This window comes from Nuphar pumila, chromosome 16 (genome assembly GCF_984573655.1).
Source record: "Nuphar pumila chromosome 16, dmNupPumi1.hap1.1, whole genome shotgun sequence".
Taxonomy (NCBI): Eukaryota; Viridiplantae; Streptophyta; class Magnoliopsida; order Nymphaeales; family Nymphaeaceae; genus Nuphar; species Nuphar pumila.
In genome coordinates this window covers 51,017,256-51,036,238 of record NC_143264.1, presented here as the reverse complement: position 1 = coordinate 51,036,238, position 18,983 = coordinate 51,017,256, and the positions used below count along the sequence as shown (strand labels likewise).

Below are 18,983 nucleotides of genomic sequence, written 5' to 3'. Positions count from 1 at the left end.
CACATGGTTCTGGCTGCAAACCGTTTTTGTACAGTTCAGATGCAGAATGCATACTATGGAAAGATAAACCCTCAGATTGAGGGGTAGATTCAAACCTCAGTAAATGCATAGTTGAGGAAGGTCTTAATCCCCGGTTCGTGAATCAAATAAAAAAAAGCTTCACATGGCTTCGCTACAATGGCACCATACTGCACTTTCACCGTGTCAGCAACCCGCACCATACCGTACATGACACTTGGAGTGGTTTGCATAATCGAAGGACCAAAAGAATATCTACACTTCATAACGTTGATGCAACTGTTCTCTTAGAAATGTAACCAGCAATCAGACTAAGACATCTTAATGAAACAAATTTACTGCATCTTACATAATTTATAGCGCCAACAACTCTGCACAATATAGAAAATGATGTAATAAAACCACGCGTTTATTCTTAGCACAAAACTATGATACCAAACAATTTGTTGAATCTGCCATGCAAGTTGTCACCAAATAACTCTTAGCCATTCAAACGTTGGAAAATACAATACTTTTTCTAATTGATTGATGAGTATTACAACTAATCCATGAGAGAGTCAAACTAATAACATATCAGCGAACCACAGTAATCTTTCTAATTATCCATGGTTGAAGATGAAATAAATCATCAATTCATTGTTGGAAAAGATGAGAGGATTTACCATGTCGCACTAGTAAATTTGAGAAAATTTATCAACTTAGCAGCCATATCAATATTACTTACCTTGTTCTAAACCAAACAAACTACTGAAAAAAAATCCATTTAGAATTTTAAAAGTCCTCTATCCGTCCAATATCTTAGAGGACCGATGCAAGGCAAGGAATACGTGGAATTTTTCAGATACATTATCCCAAGTCATACACAAGCGTTAACTTTTTCCATCATGTAATACTAGACAAGAAGACTATTTAGCTCGTGCATGTGCTGACATGTTGAGATTACTGTCAGTTTGGAGCTGAAACTTGAGAACTTTGTGAAGCTTGCAAACGGTCTTGACTTGTCTCGGTGGTTTTTGAATGCGATCAACCATGCAGTTCCCAGTAAAAAGGTTTGCATCAGATGGTCTAGTTTCCTCATGCATCACCGTTGTCTCTTCCTCTGTGGATATACACCATTATAAACAAAAAGCAAAAAATAAAAACATTGCAGCAAAGGGGAAGGGCGAATAAACATTGTCCGCATGATGTCTAATACAAAGGGGATCAAGAAGCATGGCCCTAAAATTGCAGAAACATCCAAGGTTCATTTCACACCACACACATACAAAAAAAAGAAGCAAATGTTAGAATGCATGGTAGCGCCACCAGAGTCCTGTTGGCAGGTTCTGTGTTATGGAAAGAACTGGGAATAGGACGGTCCAAATGATAGCCGGGACATAAAATTGAGTTCAAAGTTTAAATTCCACTAATGGACGTTATATTTATCTTATTAGTTTAGTGGTTTTTCCTCATGCAGTACTTATTATGGCACAATATATAGTTGCTGCTAAGATGAATTTTTCCAACCCGATATCATGAAAAGGACAAACAATCTCTGGATTTCATTTGCAAAGAGACAAACATGAAGAACATAAAGTGATAACCATTACAAACCATTAGCGCCAAACTGGGTTGTGATGGATCAAAATCCTATTGTTGGATGAAGAGATTGTTTGGATTCGTAGCTTGTTGGAAGATATGAATATTCAAGTTTTAGGCCCACAAAATTATGTTGTGATAATAAAAGTGCAATCTACATTGTCAAAAATCACACATTTCATGAGCGTACGAAGCATATCGAGATGGACTGCCACTATGTTCGTGAAGAATATTTAAGAACCATTGACCTTCCTTATGTTACATTAGAATATCAACTGACAGACTTCTTCACCAAGGCGTTGTGCTCTCCAAGATTTAACTTCCTTCTTGGCAAACTTTTGGTTATATCACCCTAAGTTTGAGGGGAGGTGTTAAAATGTAATGTTCTTTATATATATATATATATATATATATATATATATATTCAAAGCTGATAAGGGTGTTTCGGTCATTTCACACATTTTACGCATATTCTCATTTGAGAACATGATTGTATTTTCTTTTTATTTTTTATTTCTTTCTTTTTACTTTTTTTATTTTTGTTTTTTCATATTGTAATAGAGGGGGGGGGGGGGGGGGGGGGCACAACATATACGTTGGAGCCCCCCCTCCAACAGTTATATTTATAACCGTTGGAGGGACTCCAACGTGTATGTTGGAGGCCCCCCTTCTCATTTGTGCATATAGGGGTGATCCCCCTCTAGCCTTTTAATGCTTTTATAAAGCCCCTCTTGGGACCCAATATATTGAAGTTGATATTTTTTATGCTCTTGTGCATTTGTATCCATGCCTTTGTGCACTTGTGAGAGTTCTCTTTTGTGCATTTGTGCACACTTCGTGTTTCTAGCATTGTGTTTATACACAAAATCTCTTTTTATAGAGATTTTCACATGGTATCAGAGCCAGGTTGCTTGGAAAAGAAAATCTTGTGATTCTTCACAATATTGAGTGCCTTGAAAAGCATGCCTTCAATTTTTTTGTGATTATCATCAAATATTTTAGAAGATTACTACAACAAGAGTTAAAATATCTTTGTGGTACCTATTTTTTCCTTCATCTTATTTCTCTAATGAGTGAAAAAGACTCATTTCTCTCTTGGCTTTAAGCCAATGGCTCCAATTATCACGTATGAGACGGAAATATGGAAGCCCATGTTAAAGGAAAAGGGCTTTGAGGTTATGTTCAAGGTTCGATTCCGAAACCGGAGCCTAAAATTACTTTGGTTGAAAGAGGTGAAATCAAAATTCTTGAGGAAGATGAAAGAACGAAGACTCTTGAAGAATATAGCAAAAAACATGAGTGAGAAATGAAGAACTTCAAGATTTTGTCATGAATTTTCTCATCTGTTGAGACTAGAATCAACGCCAATATCATAAAGTTTAAAAAGACTTCTCAAGCATGAGAGTACCTTGAGAAGATGTACACTTCGAGAGACTTGTTTCAGAAGTATTACCTCCAAAAGAAGGCGCTAACCCTTATTCAATGAGAGATGACTATAAGAGAATATTTTGTCAAACTTTCTTCCATTTAGAATAAGCTTGCTATGCTCGAACCTAAGTGGAGTGGAGAAGCCATAGAGCTTCGTCATAAGCAACTAGAAGAAGATCGTTTTTTCAACTTTTTGAATGGGCTAAGGCCCGAGTTTGAGCAAATTAGATTTTCTCTCCTATCCTCGTTCACTTCTCCCTCTCTTGAAGATGTCATTACTAAATTAAGTAGAGAGGAAACTCGTATGGGCATTAGCAAGCAAAATCCAAGTGTTCTTGTAATGCCCACAAATCAAGATGAGTGTGATGGAGCTAATGTCGTTTTTAGGCCTGAGAACAACTTAAGGACATATAAACCAGAGTTACCAGTCGAGGAAGCGGGAGCGGGAAGCGAGGCATTTTCAAAAATTTAGGAAGCAGGAAAACGTGGGACCACTTAGAAGAAAATTCTGAACCGTCTCGGAAGCGACCTAGGAAACGAACCGAAAGCGACCTAGGAAGCGAACCGGAAGCGAGGGGGAAGGGAAAAAAATGGAAAAAATGGGAAAGCGTGCTTCCCATAAATGGGAAGCTCGTTTCCCATAAAAGGGAAACATACTTCCTATAAAAGGGAAGCACGCTTCCCAAAAAAGGGGGACGTTTTCCCTCATGCTTTGAAAGCGCGACGTTTCGCGCTTCCGAAGCGTGCTTCCCCTTTTACCTAGGCGCTTCCTGTAACTCTGATATAAACCTCCTTATTTTAAAAGCCAAAATCAAGGTGGTTAAGGTGGAAGAAGGGACTATAGCAAAATTGTGTCACTTTTGCAAAGAATTGAGTCATATTAAACTGGTTTTCCTAAGTGAAAGAAATTACTAGCAATGGCCACCACATCTCAACCACAAAAAAATGAATCTACAAATGGAGCTCTATCTCTAAATCAAATTATAGAAGCTCTTCAACCTTTTCTTAAGGGAGCTATTTTCGGTGACGCCGTGTCTACTCCGTCCCCTCCAGGTAAAACTTCTTGGCTTTTAGATTCCGGTGCTTCATTTCATATGTCTCCAAACATTTCCTCTCTTTCCGAATACTTTGAAAGTTTGTCACCATCTTTTGTTTCAACCGCGGATGACACTTCTCTTGAAATTAAGGGAATTAAAAATTTTAAAACCCAAAACTTCTTTATTCCAAAAATTAGATTTATACCAAAATTGAATTTGAACTTACTTTCCGTCTCCCAACTCTCGGACCTTGGGTGTGACATTCAATTCTCATCTAATAAATGTTTAATACAGGATCACCGGTCCGGGAGGTTGATTCGGAAAGGCTCTAGGAAGGGAGACATACTATGTGGGCTCTCTTCAAATTCCAAAAACCCCATTTTGTAATGTGGCCCAACATAAAGACATAAATGTTTGACACAAAAGACTTGGTCATCCCAATATCACCAAGTTGTCCTATTTGGACTTTACTAAAAATCTTTGTAAAAGTACTTTCTCTTGTAATAATTGCATTCTTGAAAAAATGAGAAGTATGCCTTTGAACAAATATCTATGTTTACCACTAAACCTTTTGAAATTATTCATTCGGATGTTTGGGGACCGACACCCGTTATATCCAATGGAGGTTTTGCCTATTATGTGATTTTTGTGGATGATTTTTCACGATATTGTTGGATTTATTTTCTCAAACATAAGCATGAAGTTTTTTCATGTTTTAAATCATAACATATGATGATCAAAAATCAATTTAATAGTAATTTAAAGATATTTAAGACCGATTTCGGACGTCAATATCTCTCTAATGAATTTAAAAAATATCTTGAAGACTATGGTGTTGTCCATCAAAGATCGTATCCTAAGACCCCACAACAAAATGGTTTGGCCGAAAGGAAATATAGGCATATCATTGAGACCACTAGAACCCTTCTTATTTTCCAAAGTATTCCAAAAAAAATTTGGGCCGAGGCAGCTCTTGCTTCCATTTATCTTATTAATCGTCTTCCATCCAAAAATTTAGACAAAATTTCTCCTTTTGAGGCTCTATATGAAAAAGAACCCGATTATAATAGATTAAGAGTTTTTGGTTGTAAGTGTTTTGTCCTTACATATAAAAATGATAAACTCTCACCAAAAGTCATTCATTGTGCTTTTCTTGGCTATTCCGAAATCCAAAAAAGGTTCCGATGTTATGATACTAAGAATGATAAGTTATGTCTCAAGGAATGTAACGTTTTTGGAAAATGATAGTGGTTTTGAAAAGAATGAATCTCATTTAGAAAATGTCGATTATTCATTTCTTTTTTATCTATTATCTAAAGATGATATATCTCTAGTGATGATGAATCAACTCCGCCTGTGTAGTTATACACTGCCGGTCCCAAGCCCGGATAAAGGAGGAGGGTTGCGGTAGGCCTGTGACAGCCAGCATAAAAACTTTGTCATATCCTATGAAAATGAACCAATATGAGAATTTCGTTGGGGCGTTCCCTACTGAGCGACGCGCTGTACTCTCTAGGCCCGGAGGCAGTGATAAATGTGCAAGGGTTGTTAGGTCGTCGCCCAGAAGCGACGCGTCACACCGGCGCCCAGGTGTGGTGTCAAATAGGCAAGGGTTCCCTCACTTTGTTGGACGGGTGGGGGTAAAGAAGTTAGTCCAAGACCATAAAATTAGGTTAGCCACTTGGAACATAGGGTCTTTAACTGGTAAGTTTGTAGAGTTAGTAGATGTTATGTGTAGGAGAAAGATTGATATTTTATGTCTTCAAGAGACCAAATGGGTAGGTGAGAAAGCTAAAGTGATAGAACCTTGGGGATATAAGATTTGGTATACAGGAATAAATAGGAATAGGAATGGAGTAGGGATTGTTATGAGTCGTCAGTTTATAGATAATGTAGTTGAGGTCCGTAGGAAGGGTGATAGAATTTTACTTATTAAATTAGTATTAGGTACGGATATTATTAATATTATTAGTGTTTATGCACCTCAAGTAGGTTTAGATGATTCCATTAAGCATCAATTTTGGGAAGATTTAGATGGAGTAGTACAAGAGACATCTTATGGAGAAAAGCTTTTCATCGGCGGTGACCTTAATGGACATGTAGGCATTAGTAGGGATGGATTTGAGAATATCCATGGAGGCTATGGTATAGGAGAAAGAAATGAAAGTGGAGAAAGGATTTTAGATTTTTGTTTGTCCTATGATATGATCTTAGCAAACACTTGGTTTAGGAAGAGGGAGTCTCACCTAGTAACATTTAAAAGTGGGGTTAATACGAGTCAAATAGATTTTTTCCTACTTAGAAAGAGAGATAGGGGTTGTTGCATCGATTGTAAGGTTATACCAGGAGAAAGTGTAGCTACACAACATAGAGTCTTAATTTTAGATCTTAGAATTAGACAATGCCACAAAAGGGATAGACATAGGATAGATCCTAGAATTAAGTGGTGGGCACTGAAAGGAGCTAAACAAGGAATGTTTGTAGAGCAGGTAGTTAAGGAAGTTGATTGGTGTCTCGAGGAGGATTCAGAATCAATGTGGAATAAGATAGCGGGTGGTATGAGAAAAGTAGCTAAGGAGGTATTGGGTGAGTCTAAAGGCGGTGCACCACTAGGTAAGGATACATCATGGTGGAACGAGGATGTCAAATTAGCTATTAAGGTTAAAAGAGAGTGTTATAGAAATCTAAGTAAGAGTCGTGATAATGAGAATTTGGAGAAGTATATGATAGCAAAGAAGGAAGCTAAAAAAGTTGTTCGAAACGCGAGGGCTAAGGTATATAAGGAGGTTTATGACAAGTTGGATACCAAAGAAGGCGAGAAGGATATTTATAGGCTTGCAAAGATGAGAGATAGGAAATCGAAGGATTTGGGTATGGTTAGATGTATCAAAGATGAAACGCAAAGGGTTTTAGTCAAAGATGAGGAGATTAAGGAGAGATGGAAAGATTATTTTGATAAGCTATTTAATGATAGTCGTGCTCAAGATCTTGGAGACTTCTCCATTCCTTTTCATGAGATAAATCGTGACTTCATGCGCAAGATTCAAAAGAAAGAAATTGCAGAGGCTTTGAAGAAAATGAAATCAAGAAGGGCAGTTGGCCCAGATGGTATACCTATCGAAGCTTGGAAATGCTTGGGAGAGAAAGGTTTAGAATGGTTGACAAATCTTTTTAACTTGATTTGGCGAACAAATAAGATGCCTAATGAGTGGAGGAAGAGTACTTTGGTGCCTTTATATAAGAATAAGGGTGATATACAAGATTGCACAAACTATCGTGGTATAAAACTCATGAGTCATACTATGAAACTTTGGGAGAGGGTGATTGAGTCTAGGTTGAGGAAGGTTGTCATGATATCGGAGAATCAATTTGGTTTTATGCCTGGAAGATCAACTATGGAAGCTATACATCTTCTTAGACAACTTATTGAAAGATATAGAGAGAGGAACAAAGATTTGCATATGGTTTTTATTGATTTAGAGAAGGCATACGATAGAGTACCTAGGGACGTTCTCTGGTGGACAATGATGAAGAAAGGTGTTTCTCTCAAGTACATTAGTATAATTAAAGATATGTATGAAGGAGTAGTAACCAATGTCCGCACTTGTGAAGGGGTGACAACCAATTTTCCGATAACGGTTGGGTTACATCAAGGATCTGCTTTAAGCCCTTTCCTATTTGCGATAGTGATGGATGAGCTTACGAGATCAATTCAAGAAAATGTACCGTGGTGTATGTTGTTTGCTGATGATATTGTTTTGATTGATGAGTCTAGAGCTGGGGTTAATGCTAAGTTAGAATTATGGAGACAGACATTGGAAGCTAGAGGTTTTAAGTTGAGTAAGAGTAAGACTGAATATATGGAATGTCGGTTTAGTAAGCAACGAAGTAGTGATGGGAGTGTAGTGAAGCTTGGTGAGCAAGATATACCGGTGAATGATTATTTCAAATATTTGGGATCCATCATTCAAAAGTATGGAGAAATTGATGGAGATGTAAATCATAGGATAAAGGTTGGGTGGATGAAATGGAAAAGTGCTACTGGAGTGCTGTGCGATCGTAGAATGCCATTGCGGTTGAAGGGAAAGTTTTATAGGACGACTATTAGACCCGCTTTACTATATGGTACGGAATGTTGGGCTGCCAAGAGACATCATATTCAAAAAATGAGTGTAGCTGAGATGCGGATGCTTAGATGGATGTGTGGAAATACAATAAAAGATAAGATTCGGAACGAAGAGATACGTAAGAAGGTAGGTGTTGCACCCATTGAAAATAAGATGCGAGAGAATCGTTTACGGTGGTTTGGACATATTCGGCGAAGGCCTAATGATGCTCCAGTTAGAAGGTTGGAGAAATGGGAAAATATATTAGTTAAAAGAGGTCGGGGTAGGCCTAGGAAGACTTGGATGGAGATGATAGGAAAGGATATGAATGCTTTGAACCTCACTGAGGACATGGCGTTGGATAGAAATGATTGGAGGAAAAGGATTCATGTGGAAGACCCAAAATGAATTTCTTTTTTGGTTCATATCGCTGACCCCAATTGTTTTGGGATGAAGGCGTAGTTGTTGTTGTTGTTGTTGATGATGAATCAACATATAATAGTGACAATGAAGTTTTTGAAATCAACAATAATTCTAACCCTACTACCTCTCAAGAAGAAAATATATCTAAAGACCCTATCACTTATACTCATAGAGATAGACGCACCTTTAGAAGTGCTATTGAGCGATATAGTGAACCTAGCGAATCTATCTCCACACATGATTCAAATCCTAAAAGAATCGAAAGAACTAGAAAAACTCCCTCTAGATTCGTTTCCTTTGATTCCTTCTCTCCTAAATATCGGGCTTGCTTAAGTGTTATTCACTCATATTTTGAACCGAAATTTTTTGAAGATGTCAAACAATGTATTGAATGGAGAGAAGCCATGGAAAGTGAACTCAAAGCGCTTAAGAAAGCCAATACTTGGGAATTTCAAACGCTTCCCAGTGGAAAGAAAACTATAGGATGTCGATGAGTGTTCAAAGTCAAAACCAAGAGTAATGGATCTCTTGAAAGGTATAAAGCTCGTCTAGTAGCTAAAGGGTATAATCAAAAATACATGATTGACTATGAAAAAACATTTGCTCCAGTAGCTCGTATGGTTACTGTCAGATGTCTCATCATCATTGCTTCCATTAGAAAATGGAATATTTACCAAATGGATGCCAAAAATGCCTTTTTAAATGGTGACCTTAATGAAGAAGTCTACATGAATGCTCCACCTGGTATGGAAATTCCTAAAAATAAAGTTCTTAGTCTTCGTAAAGCTTTTTATGGCTTAAAATAAGCTCCCAAAGCTTGGCACGATAGGTTTAACAATACAATGATTGAAAATGGTTTTTCTTCATGCTATACTGACACTGCATTGTTTGTTAAGAAATCTGATGCAGGAATTGTTATATTACTGTTATATGTTGATGATATGTTGATAACAAGAGATGATTCTAAAGGAATCAAAAGTATTAAATTTATCTTGACTTCAAACTTTGAAATGTCAGACTTAGGGTTTTTGACATTTTTTAGGAATAGAGGTTGCTTTTTATCACAGAGGTTACTTTCTGTCTCAAACTAAACTTGCTTGTAAGATCCTTGACAGATCAGGAATCACAGATGACAAGGTTTGTGAAACTCCTGAAATTGTGGGTTCGAAGATGAAAATTAATGATGGGATTCTTCTAAAAGATCCCACACCTTACAGGCAATTGGTTAGATCCCTAACATATCCCAGCATTATTACGCTCATGCAGTACATGTTGTCAGTCAATTTCAGCATGCACCTACTACAACTCATATGAGCATCATTCTTTGCATCATCAGATACATAAAGGGTACAATAAACAAAGGAGTATTTTTATCTTCTTCTGAATTAAGTTTAATTGCTTATACTGACTCTGATTGGGAAGGTGACCCCAATAACCGTCACTCCACCATTGGATTTTGTATTTTTTTAGGGAAATCACCAATTTCTTGAAGATGCAAGAAGCAATAGAAAGTATCGCTTTCATTCACCGAAGCTGAGTATAGAGCCATGGCATCTACCACCATAGAGATTGCTTGAATTCGTAGTTTGTTGGAAGATATGAATATTCAAGTTTTAGGGCCCACAAAATTATGTTGTGATAATAAAAGTGCAATCTACATTGCCAAAAATCACACATTTCATGAGCGCATAAAGCATATCGAAATGGACTGCCACTATGTTTGTGAAGAATATTTAAGAACCATTGACCTTCCTTATGTTACATCAGAATATCAACTGACAGACTTCTTCACCAAGGCGCTGTGCTCACCAAGATTTAACTTCCTTTTTGACAACCTTTGGGTTATGTCACCCTAAGTTTGAGGGGGGGTGTTAAAATGTAATGTTCTTTTTACATATATTCATATATATAGAAAGATATATATAAATATAAATATAAATATATATATATATATATATATAGTATATATATGTATATGTAACTATCTAAGTATATATATAAATATGTATTTAAAGCCGATAAGGGTGTTTCTATCATTTTACGCATATTCTCATTTGAGAATATGATTGTATTCTCTTTTTATTTTTTATTTCTTTCTTTTTACTTTTTTTATTTTTATTTTTTCATATTGTAATATGGGGGGGGGGGGCACAACATATATGTTGGAGCCCCCCCCCCCCCCCCCTCCAACGGTTATATTTATAACCGTTGGAGCCCCCCCCCCGTGTCATTTGTGTATATATAAAGGTGATCCCCCTCTAGCCTTTTAATGCTTTTGTAAAGCCCCTCTTGGGACCTAATATATTGAAGTTGATATTTTTTATGCTCTTGTGCATTTGTATCCGTGTCTTTGTGCACTTGTGAGAGTTCTCCTTTGTGCACACTTCGTGTTTCTAGCATTGTGTTTATACACAAATCTCTTTTTATAGAGATTTTCACGTACCACTTTTTCAAAAGGCTCTTTTACAACTTATATAATAGGCTTTGACTTTAGCCCAAAAAGCTAATAATGATGCCTCAAACCCGATCATCTTGTTATTATTCCACTTCCAGTAAGGAAGACAGAACCATAGCTACCAGAATTGCTTAAAGTAGGAAAACTGATTCCTCAGGAATTCTGATTCATGATCATGAGAATCCCAATTCCATGTCATGACACTAGTTGGTTATTAACCTTTTTTTGTAAGATAGTGATAGCTTTTCAATGTTAGAATTTTCACATATTTTTGTGATAATATAAATATATTCTATGTCACAGAGACTCGACAAAGCAGGTGCCGCACCCGCGTCGACGCGATGCGGGTGTGGTCAACTCGACCGTGGGTGCGGTCAACGCACACAGGGTCATTTTTGTCCATGTTTCAGACTTTAAAAATAAAAATAAAAATAAACCCGATGAAAAGGAGGGAGCAGGTCTCCTCTCCTCTCCCGCGCACCTCAGCTCGAGCTCTCTCCTCCTGACGCCACCTCCTAGGCTCCTCCTCTCCCTTGTCGTAGGTACGTACCCTTTGTCTCCCTCTTGCTCTCTTCTTGTGTCGGCAATGGAAGGGCCGATCCCCCCTGCTCCCTCTCACTCTCTTGTTGGGTCGGCAGGGGAGGGGCCGAGCCCCCCCCTCCTCTCTCGCTCTCTTGTTGGGTCGGTAGGGGAGGGGCTGAGCCCCCCCTGGCTCCCTCTGTTTTCGGCAGGGGAGGGGCAGAGCCCCTTCCTGTTTTCGGTAGGGGAGGGGCCGAGCCCCCCTCTCGCTCTCTGTGGGGTCGGCAGGGGAGGGGTTGAGCCCCTCCCAATTTTCGGCAGGGGAGGGGCCGAGCCCCCCACCCTGCTCCCTTTTATTTCAGGGGAGGGGTCGAGCCCCCCCTCTCGCTCTCTTGTTGGGTCAGCAAGGGAGGGGCTGAGCCCCCCCTGCTCCCTCTGTTTTCGGCAGGAGAGGGGGTCGAGCCCCCGTCTCTGCTCCCTCTGTTTTTGGTGGAGGGGTTGAGTCCCTCCTTGTTTTTGGCAGGGGAGGGGTAGATCCCCCCTACTTGCTCCTGATTTTATTATATATATTTTTATATCAAGATAATGTCTGTATAATTGATTTAAAATTTTGAATATAGTTTTTTTTGTGTTTTCAGGATAAAAATGACGAACAAAGGGAAAGGACTTGCGTCATCCTCATCCCAACATGTGAGTTCTGCTGCTAGTTTTGCTGATAGTTGTAGTGGGATTGATGATGCAGGGCCACTATGGGTACATGCAGATAATCTTGCAAAAACTGGAGAAGGAGGTGGTAGAAACAAGAGATTTTGATGCAAGCTCTGCAAAAGAGATTTTGTTGGGTTTTACAGAAGAGTGAAGGCTCATTTGTTGAAGATACCAAAACATGACATTTCAGGATGCAGAAAAATTGATGAGGCAATGCAAAGACAATACAAGAAAATACAAGAAGAATACGAGAAGAAAAAGACAATGGTCGATTCTTGTGCAGTTAGTGTGCCATTTGCAAGCCACCAAGAAGATGCTGAAAAAAAAGTCAACGTAGGAGGTAGAGGAACGATACAAGCAACATTCAATACATATGAAAGAGAAGAATTGGATAGAAAAGTTTGGAGGTATTTTTATTCTAATTCACTCCCATTTAATGCGGCTAGAAATCCTTATTAGAAGGATTTAGTAACATCCTTGGCAAATTGTAATTTGAGTGACTATGTGCTTCCAAGTTCAGAAAAAATACGAACTACACTTCTTGAAGAAGAGAGGGCAAATGTAGAGAGGTTGCTGGAGATTAAAAAATATTCATGGGAGCAAAATGGAGTTTCTATTGTTTTTTATGGATGAACAGATATTCAAAGGCGTCCACTGATCAATTTCATTGTTTGTTCGCTTAGTGACCAAATATTCTTGAAAGCAGTTGATGCATCTGGAGAATATAAAAATGCAGAGTATTTGAAGAAGTTGTTTATAGAAGTCATAAAAGAAGTAGGTGATCAGAAAGTGGTACAAATCATTACAGACAATGCTCCAGTTTGTAAAAGTGCAGCGTTGAGTTTGGAGAGTGAGTACCCTCATATTTTTTGGACTCCCTGTGTAGCACAGGGCTTAAATCTGGCCCTAAAGAGCATCTACAACCCCAAAGAAGAAGAAAATTCATAAGCATATGCTTTATGTTCATGAATTGAAGATTTAGAAAGAAATGTCAAAAGCATTAGGAATTTTGTTGTTAACCACCATCGTGCTAATGCTATATTTAATAGGCATTCTGACTTGAAATTGTTGAAGGTCGCTGAAACACGTTTTGCGTCCATCATTGTGATGGTGAAGAGGATTAAAAGATTGAAGAATGCTTTGATTAACATGGTGACTGATGAAAATTGGACATTCTATCGTGTTGATAATGATATCAAGGCTCAAGAAATTTAAAAATTCATTCTTGATGATGAGTTTTGGGACGGAGTGGTATACCTCCTTCAAATTTACGTAACCTATTTGAGAAATGTTAAGAGAAGTTGATAAGGATGAGCCCATGCTTCACAGAGTTTATGAAATGTGGGATAATATGATTGAAAAAATACAAGTTATAGTTTTCAAGCATGAAAAAAAATCCTGCATTGAATGATTCAGAGTTTTTTAATCATATTCATTCAATTTTAGTCAGAAGATGGGATAAGAGCAACACTCCTTTGCATTGCATGACACATTCTCTTAATCCAAAATATTATGCAAATAAGTGGCGGGCTGGTGGTATTGGTCGTGTCCCTCCAAATTTAGACCCAGAGCTATCAAGATAGAAATATGTGTAATGACAACTTTTTTCAGAAGCATATCTTCTACATCAAGTCACACAAGAGTTTGAAAAATTTTCATCTTCGAGATTATATGGACCGACATTATTCGCGAGAGAAGAGGGTAATATAGATCCAATCACATGGTGGTTAACATTTAGATCAGAAACACCTCTTCTCCAACGTCTTGCATTAAGATTGCTATCGCAACATGCTAGTTCATCTTGTTGTGAAAGAAATTGGAGCACATATTCTCAAATCCACAACATGAAGAGAAATAAACTCACCAGCAAGCGTGTAGAGGATTTAGTACATGTTCATTCAAATCTTCGATTACTTTCGTCAACCAATGATGAATACAGGTACTAATTTGCTCTCTTAGTTATTTGATTATTTCTTAGTTTTTCATTTAAATATACTTGTATTGTATTTAACAAGTTCAAATTGGGTTTGTAACGCAGACAAGAAACCTTCAAATTTTAGAATGTAAACCCAGAAGAGTGTGACTTCGAGGAAGAGCATGATTTCAACATAACAAACATGGATTTAGCTGAGCCCAGTATTCCTTCTAATGATGTATTTGATGATGAAGAAGAAAATTATTAAGATCCATTACTTCATCGAGATATACTTTGGTATGTAATTTAGTTCTTTTTTGCTTTACTTATTTAATTGATATTTAGGTTGATTTATGTAATTGTTTTACTTATTTGATTGATATTTAGGTTGATATATTGCATGCATGATGAATGATATTATGACAATGTTAACTGTTAAATGTTAACCGTTAAAACTTCAAAATTATATATATATATATATACATTTTTGCCCTGCCGCACCCCCGCACCCAAGGTTTTTGAAAGTGCCGCACCCGCACCCATGTGACAGAATATATTTTATTATTGCTTCGTAAGCTTGTCTTTTAAATAAAAGAAATCAACGAGTTTTTACTTTAGATTGGCATTGGATATCTTTTTACAGGTATGAATATATAAAACATTATATATTAGCTAACATAGGTTTATTTGAAGTTTCCTAGATTTGTAATATATATGATAAAGCATGCATTAATTACTACACAAACCCTTTGCAAATTTGGGTACTGCTGGTCTCGGTAGCCAAATTAGTGTTTTTTTTGTGATAATGAAGGAAACTACCCATGCAGGATGCTTCGGAATGGATTCATAAGCACGCCCCCTTGTAGACCTCAACCATCCCTTCACAAAGTGCCCCTTGTAAATGTAAAACCTACGAGCAATCCATCCAGCCCACTGGGAACATCTCCCCCTTGCTTTGGCCTTGTAGTGAGGATGTGCACCCTGGGTACTACTTCAAACATTTAATACCAAAGTGACCCTCTTTAACCAATTCATACTGACTACAACTAGGGGTGGCAATCGGGTCGGGTTGGTGGGTCAGCATACCTCAACACGAACCCTGATGGAAAGTGAAGACCTCCACATTCACCTGTGCAGGAAAGAGAAAAACGAGAAGAGGCTGCAAAACTCGTCAATAGATTCCAGCATGTTTTTCATTGTATTAGAGGTTTAATATATAACTAATACATAACCTTTTTAGGGTACTAAAATACCCTCTAATAATATACATATTTACAACAGACATTCATCACTTTGGATCTGGATCCGATCCATTACAGAAATCGAGTCCAGACCCGACTTAGGTTAGAGAACAAAAAACGACTTCTTTTCAGCCTCCCTCAAGTTGTGCATGGTCCTGGACCATGAACAACTTGCCTTTTAGAAATCAAAATTTGTCTTTTGTCAGTCCTTTAGTGAATATATCTGCAACTTGCTCTTCAGTTCGCACAAACATAGGTTCAATCTCTTTCTCTTCAACCTTCTTTCTGACAAAATGCTGATCAATCTCAATATGCTTTGCTCGACTATGATAGATGGGGTTAAAGGACATTGATGGCACTTTGATTATCACACAACAGGAGTGAACGAACAATCGGTTCTCCCATCTCTGTTAAGAGATGTCTTATCTGTAATGAAAAGAGGCGGAAGCACCAATAGAGCAAAAAGTCACTCTTTAAGAGTGATTACTAGAGCCAAGAACACAAACACCAAATGTGCACACACAAAACTCACAAATATAGAAAATGACTTAAAGTCATAAGTTGGATATTATTGAAGAAAGGAAGAGAAGGGTGTAAAAACCCATACATTTACAAGGGGAAACCTCCTCTTTATATAGGGGAGGAGAGCACTAAAGGAGGACCATAAAGGGGGCTCCCTTCTAGTCGTTGGGAGCCCCAACGGTCATAAATATGACTGTTGGGGCCCCAACGACTAGATAGGTGGGGCCCCTTTATGGTCCCAAAAAGTAAAAACAACAAAAAGAAAAGGGAAAAAAAGAAAAGGGAAAAAAAGCAAAAAGTACAAATAGAATTACCAAAACACCCCTATTGGGTTTTTGGTTTATACAAAACAGAAAAAGACTATATTATTATGTATATATACATATATACGTATATATACTTATATATATACGAATGTATATATATATAAGTATATGTATATATATATTTATATATACATAATTTAACATGCCCCCTCAAACTTTACGGGGAGAAGACCGAAAGTTTGCCAAGAAGAAACATGAATCGTGGAGTTGGGAGCGCCTTGGTGAAGAAGTCAGCCAGTTGATACTCTGAAGTGACATACGGCAATGTGATGGTCCCTTTGAGATATTCGTCTCGAACATAATGGCAATCCATTTCGATATGCTTGGTCCGCTCATGAAAGGTGTGATTGCTGGCAATGTATATCGCACTCTTGTTGTCACAACAGAGCTTGGTGGGAGTGGAAATGGGGACGCCCATGTCACCAAGGAGACTTCTGAGCCAAACAATTTCCATAGTTGTCATCGTCATAGCCCGATATTCAGCTTCAGTAGATGATAAGGAGACCTTCTGCTGCTTCTTGCATCTCCACGAGATGAGAGATTCACTTAAAAAAATACAAAGACCTGTAATTGAGATATGATCATTGGGATTTTCTCCCCAGTCAGCATCAGTAAAAGCAGTCAATTCAAGAGATGAGGAAGAGGATAAGAAGAGTCCCTTGGAGATGGTATTTTTGATATATCGCACAATTCTCATTACGGCCGCCATATGAACCGTAGTAGGTGTGTGCTGAAACTGGCTCTCTGCATGAACCGCATAAGCTATGTCTGGACGGGTGATGGATAGATAGGTGAGGGATCCAATTAATTGACGGTAGGGAGTTGGATCTTCAAGAAGAACACCATCTTCAAGTCTTAGTTTCGCATTGATAACTTCGGGAGTCTCAACTTTCTTTTCATCAGATATTCCTGATTTGGTACAGATTTCTGCAGCTAACTTCATTTGAGATAAGATGTATCCTCGGGCGTAATAAGCCACTTCAATTACTAAAAAATATCTCAAATAACCAAGGTCAGACATATCAAAAGTATCTTTTAGCATAGTCTTAACATCATTTACTCCCTTTTTGTCATTCCCAGTGATGATCATATCATCAACATACAGCAGAAGCATAATAATGGAGTCACTTGTCCTTTTAACAAAAAGAGCAGTGTCAGTATAGCAAAAAGAAAAACCTAAATTGATTAATACATTACTAAACTTGTCATACCAAGCTTTAGGAGCTTGCTTAAGTCCATATAAAGCCTTTTTTAATTTTAAAACTTTTCCATTTAAATTCATACCTGGAGGCGGTTCCATATAAACTTCTTCATTTAAATTATCATTCAAGAAGACATTTTTAACATCAAGTTGAAAGATTGGCCATTTTTTAACAGAAGTTATAGCAATAAGGGCTCGAACACTAGTCATTCGAGCAACTGGGGCAAAAGTTTCATCATAGTCTACCCCATACTCTTGGGCATATCCTTTGGCTACCATCCTAGCCTTATATCTTTCTAATGAACCATCACTCTTAGTTTTTACTTTAAACACCCATCTACATCCAATGGGTTTCTTGCCATTGAGAGGATCAATGATTTCCCAAGTTTGCGCCCTTTTAAGGGCATTAAGTTCAAGTTTCATAGCTTCATTCCAATGAGCATATTGTTTAGCATCATTGTAATGAGATGGTTCATGAAAGGAGTGAAGAGTAAGTAGGCATGCTCGATAGTTAGGAGAAAAAGAGTCATAAGAAACAAATCTATTTGGTATCTTGGGAATGCGATTTGATCTTCTTTGAGAGGTCTCTTCTATCGACTCACTTTGAGAAAATCTTTCAAGGGCACAAGGAGGATTTCTTTCATGCCTTCTAGAGTAGACTTGTATTTGTCTTGAAGCATTTTCTTCTAAGTTTTGATCATTATTTGGATGTTCAACAAGATCTTCATTAAGAGGTTCACTAGGACCAACATGATCATCTATGATGTTTTCTTGAGGTAACAAGTCAAATAAGAATAGTCAATATTTTCATTTGGTTGATGCGAAAAGTCATTTTCTTCTTCAAGGAATGTGACATCTTTTGAGATATAAAGTTTATTCTTAAGTATGTCAAAACATCGATATCCTTTTTGTTTTTCGCCATATCCCAAGAAAATATATTCAATAGCCCTAGGAGAAAGTTTATCATTTTTGCGAGTTAAAACAAAGCATTTACATCCAAAAATTCTTAATCTTTTATAATCGGGAGACATATTGTAAAGTTTTTCAAATGGAGAAAGATTTTTTCAAAGAGGATGAAGGGATTCTATTGATGAGATATGTTGAAGTTAGAACCGCTTCGGCCCAAAAGGATTTTGGGATATTTTTTGAAATCAATAATATTCTTGTAGTTTCTATTATGTGCCTATGCTTTCTTTCCGCAAGACCATTTTGTTGCGGAGTGTTGGGACAAGAACGTTGATGACAAATTCCATTTTCTTTTAAGTAGCTTTGAAAATCATTAGACATATATTCACCTCCCGAATCGGACCTAAGGATAGATAGATTTCCCAAAAATTGATGTTTAACCATTGCATGAAATTCTATAAAAAAGGAGAAGACTTCGGATTTGCGATTTAGGAAGTATATCCACGTAAATCGAGTGAAGTCATCAATAAAAACCACATAATATGAAAAGCCTCCTTTAGATAAAATTGGGGAGGGTCCCCACACATCGGAATGAACAAG

At 37.6% G+C, this 18,983-nt stretch overlaps 1 protein-coding gene across 1 annotated transcript in view; it reads right to left on the bottom strand.

Annotated features, from left to right (window-relative positions):
* Positions 1 to 514: 514 nt before the first annotated feature.
* LOC149813237 (uncharacterized) overlaps positions 515 to 18,983 on the bottom strand; it is a 70,269-nt gene continuing 51,800 nt past the window's right edge. The window contains exon 5 of the mRNA XM_089991976.1: positions 515 to 1,117. Coding sequence (XP_089848102.1) covers positions 924 to 1,117 — 194 coding nt within the window. The 3' untranslated portion in view covers positions 515 to 923. The remainder of the gene's footprint in view (positions 1,118 to 18,983) is intronic.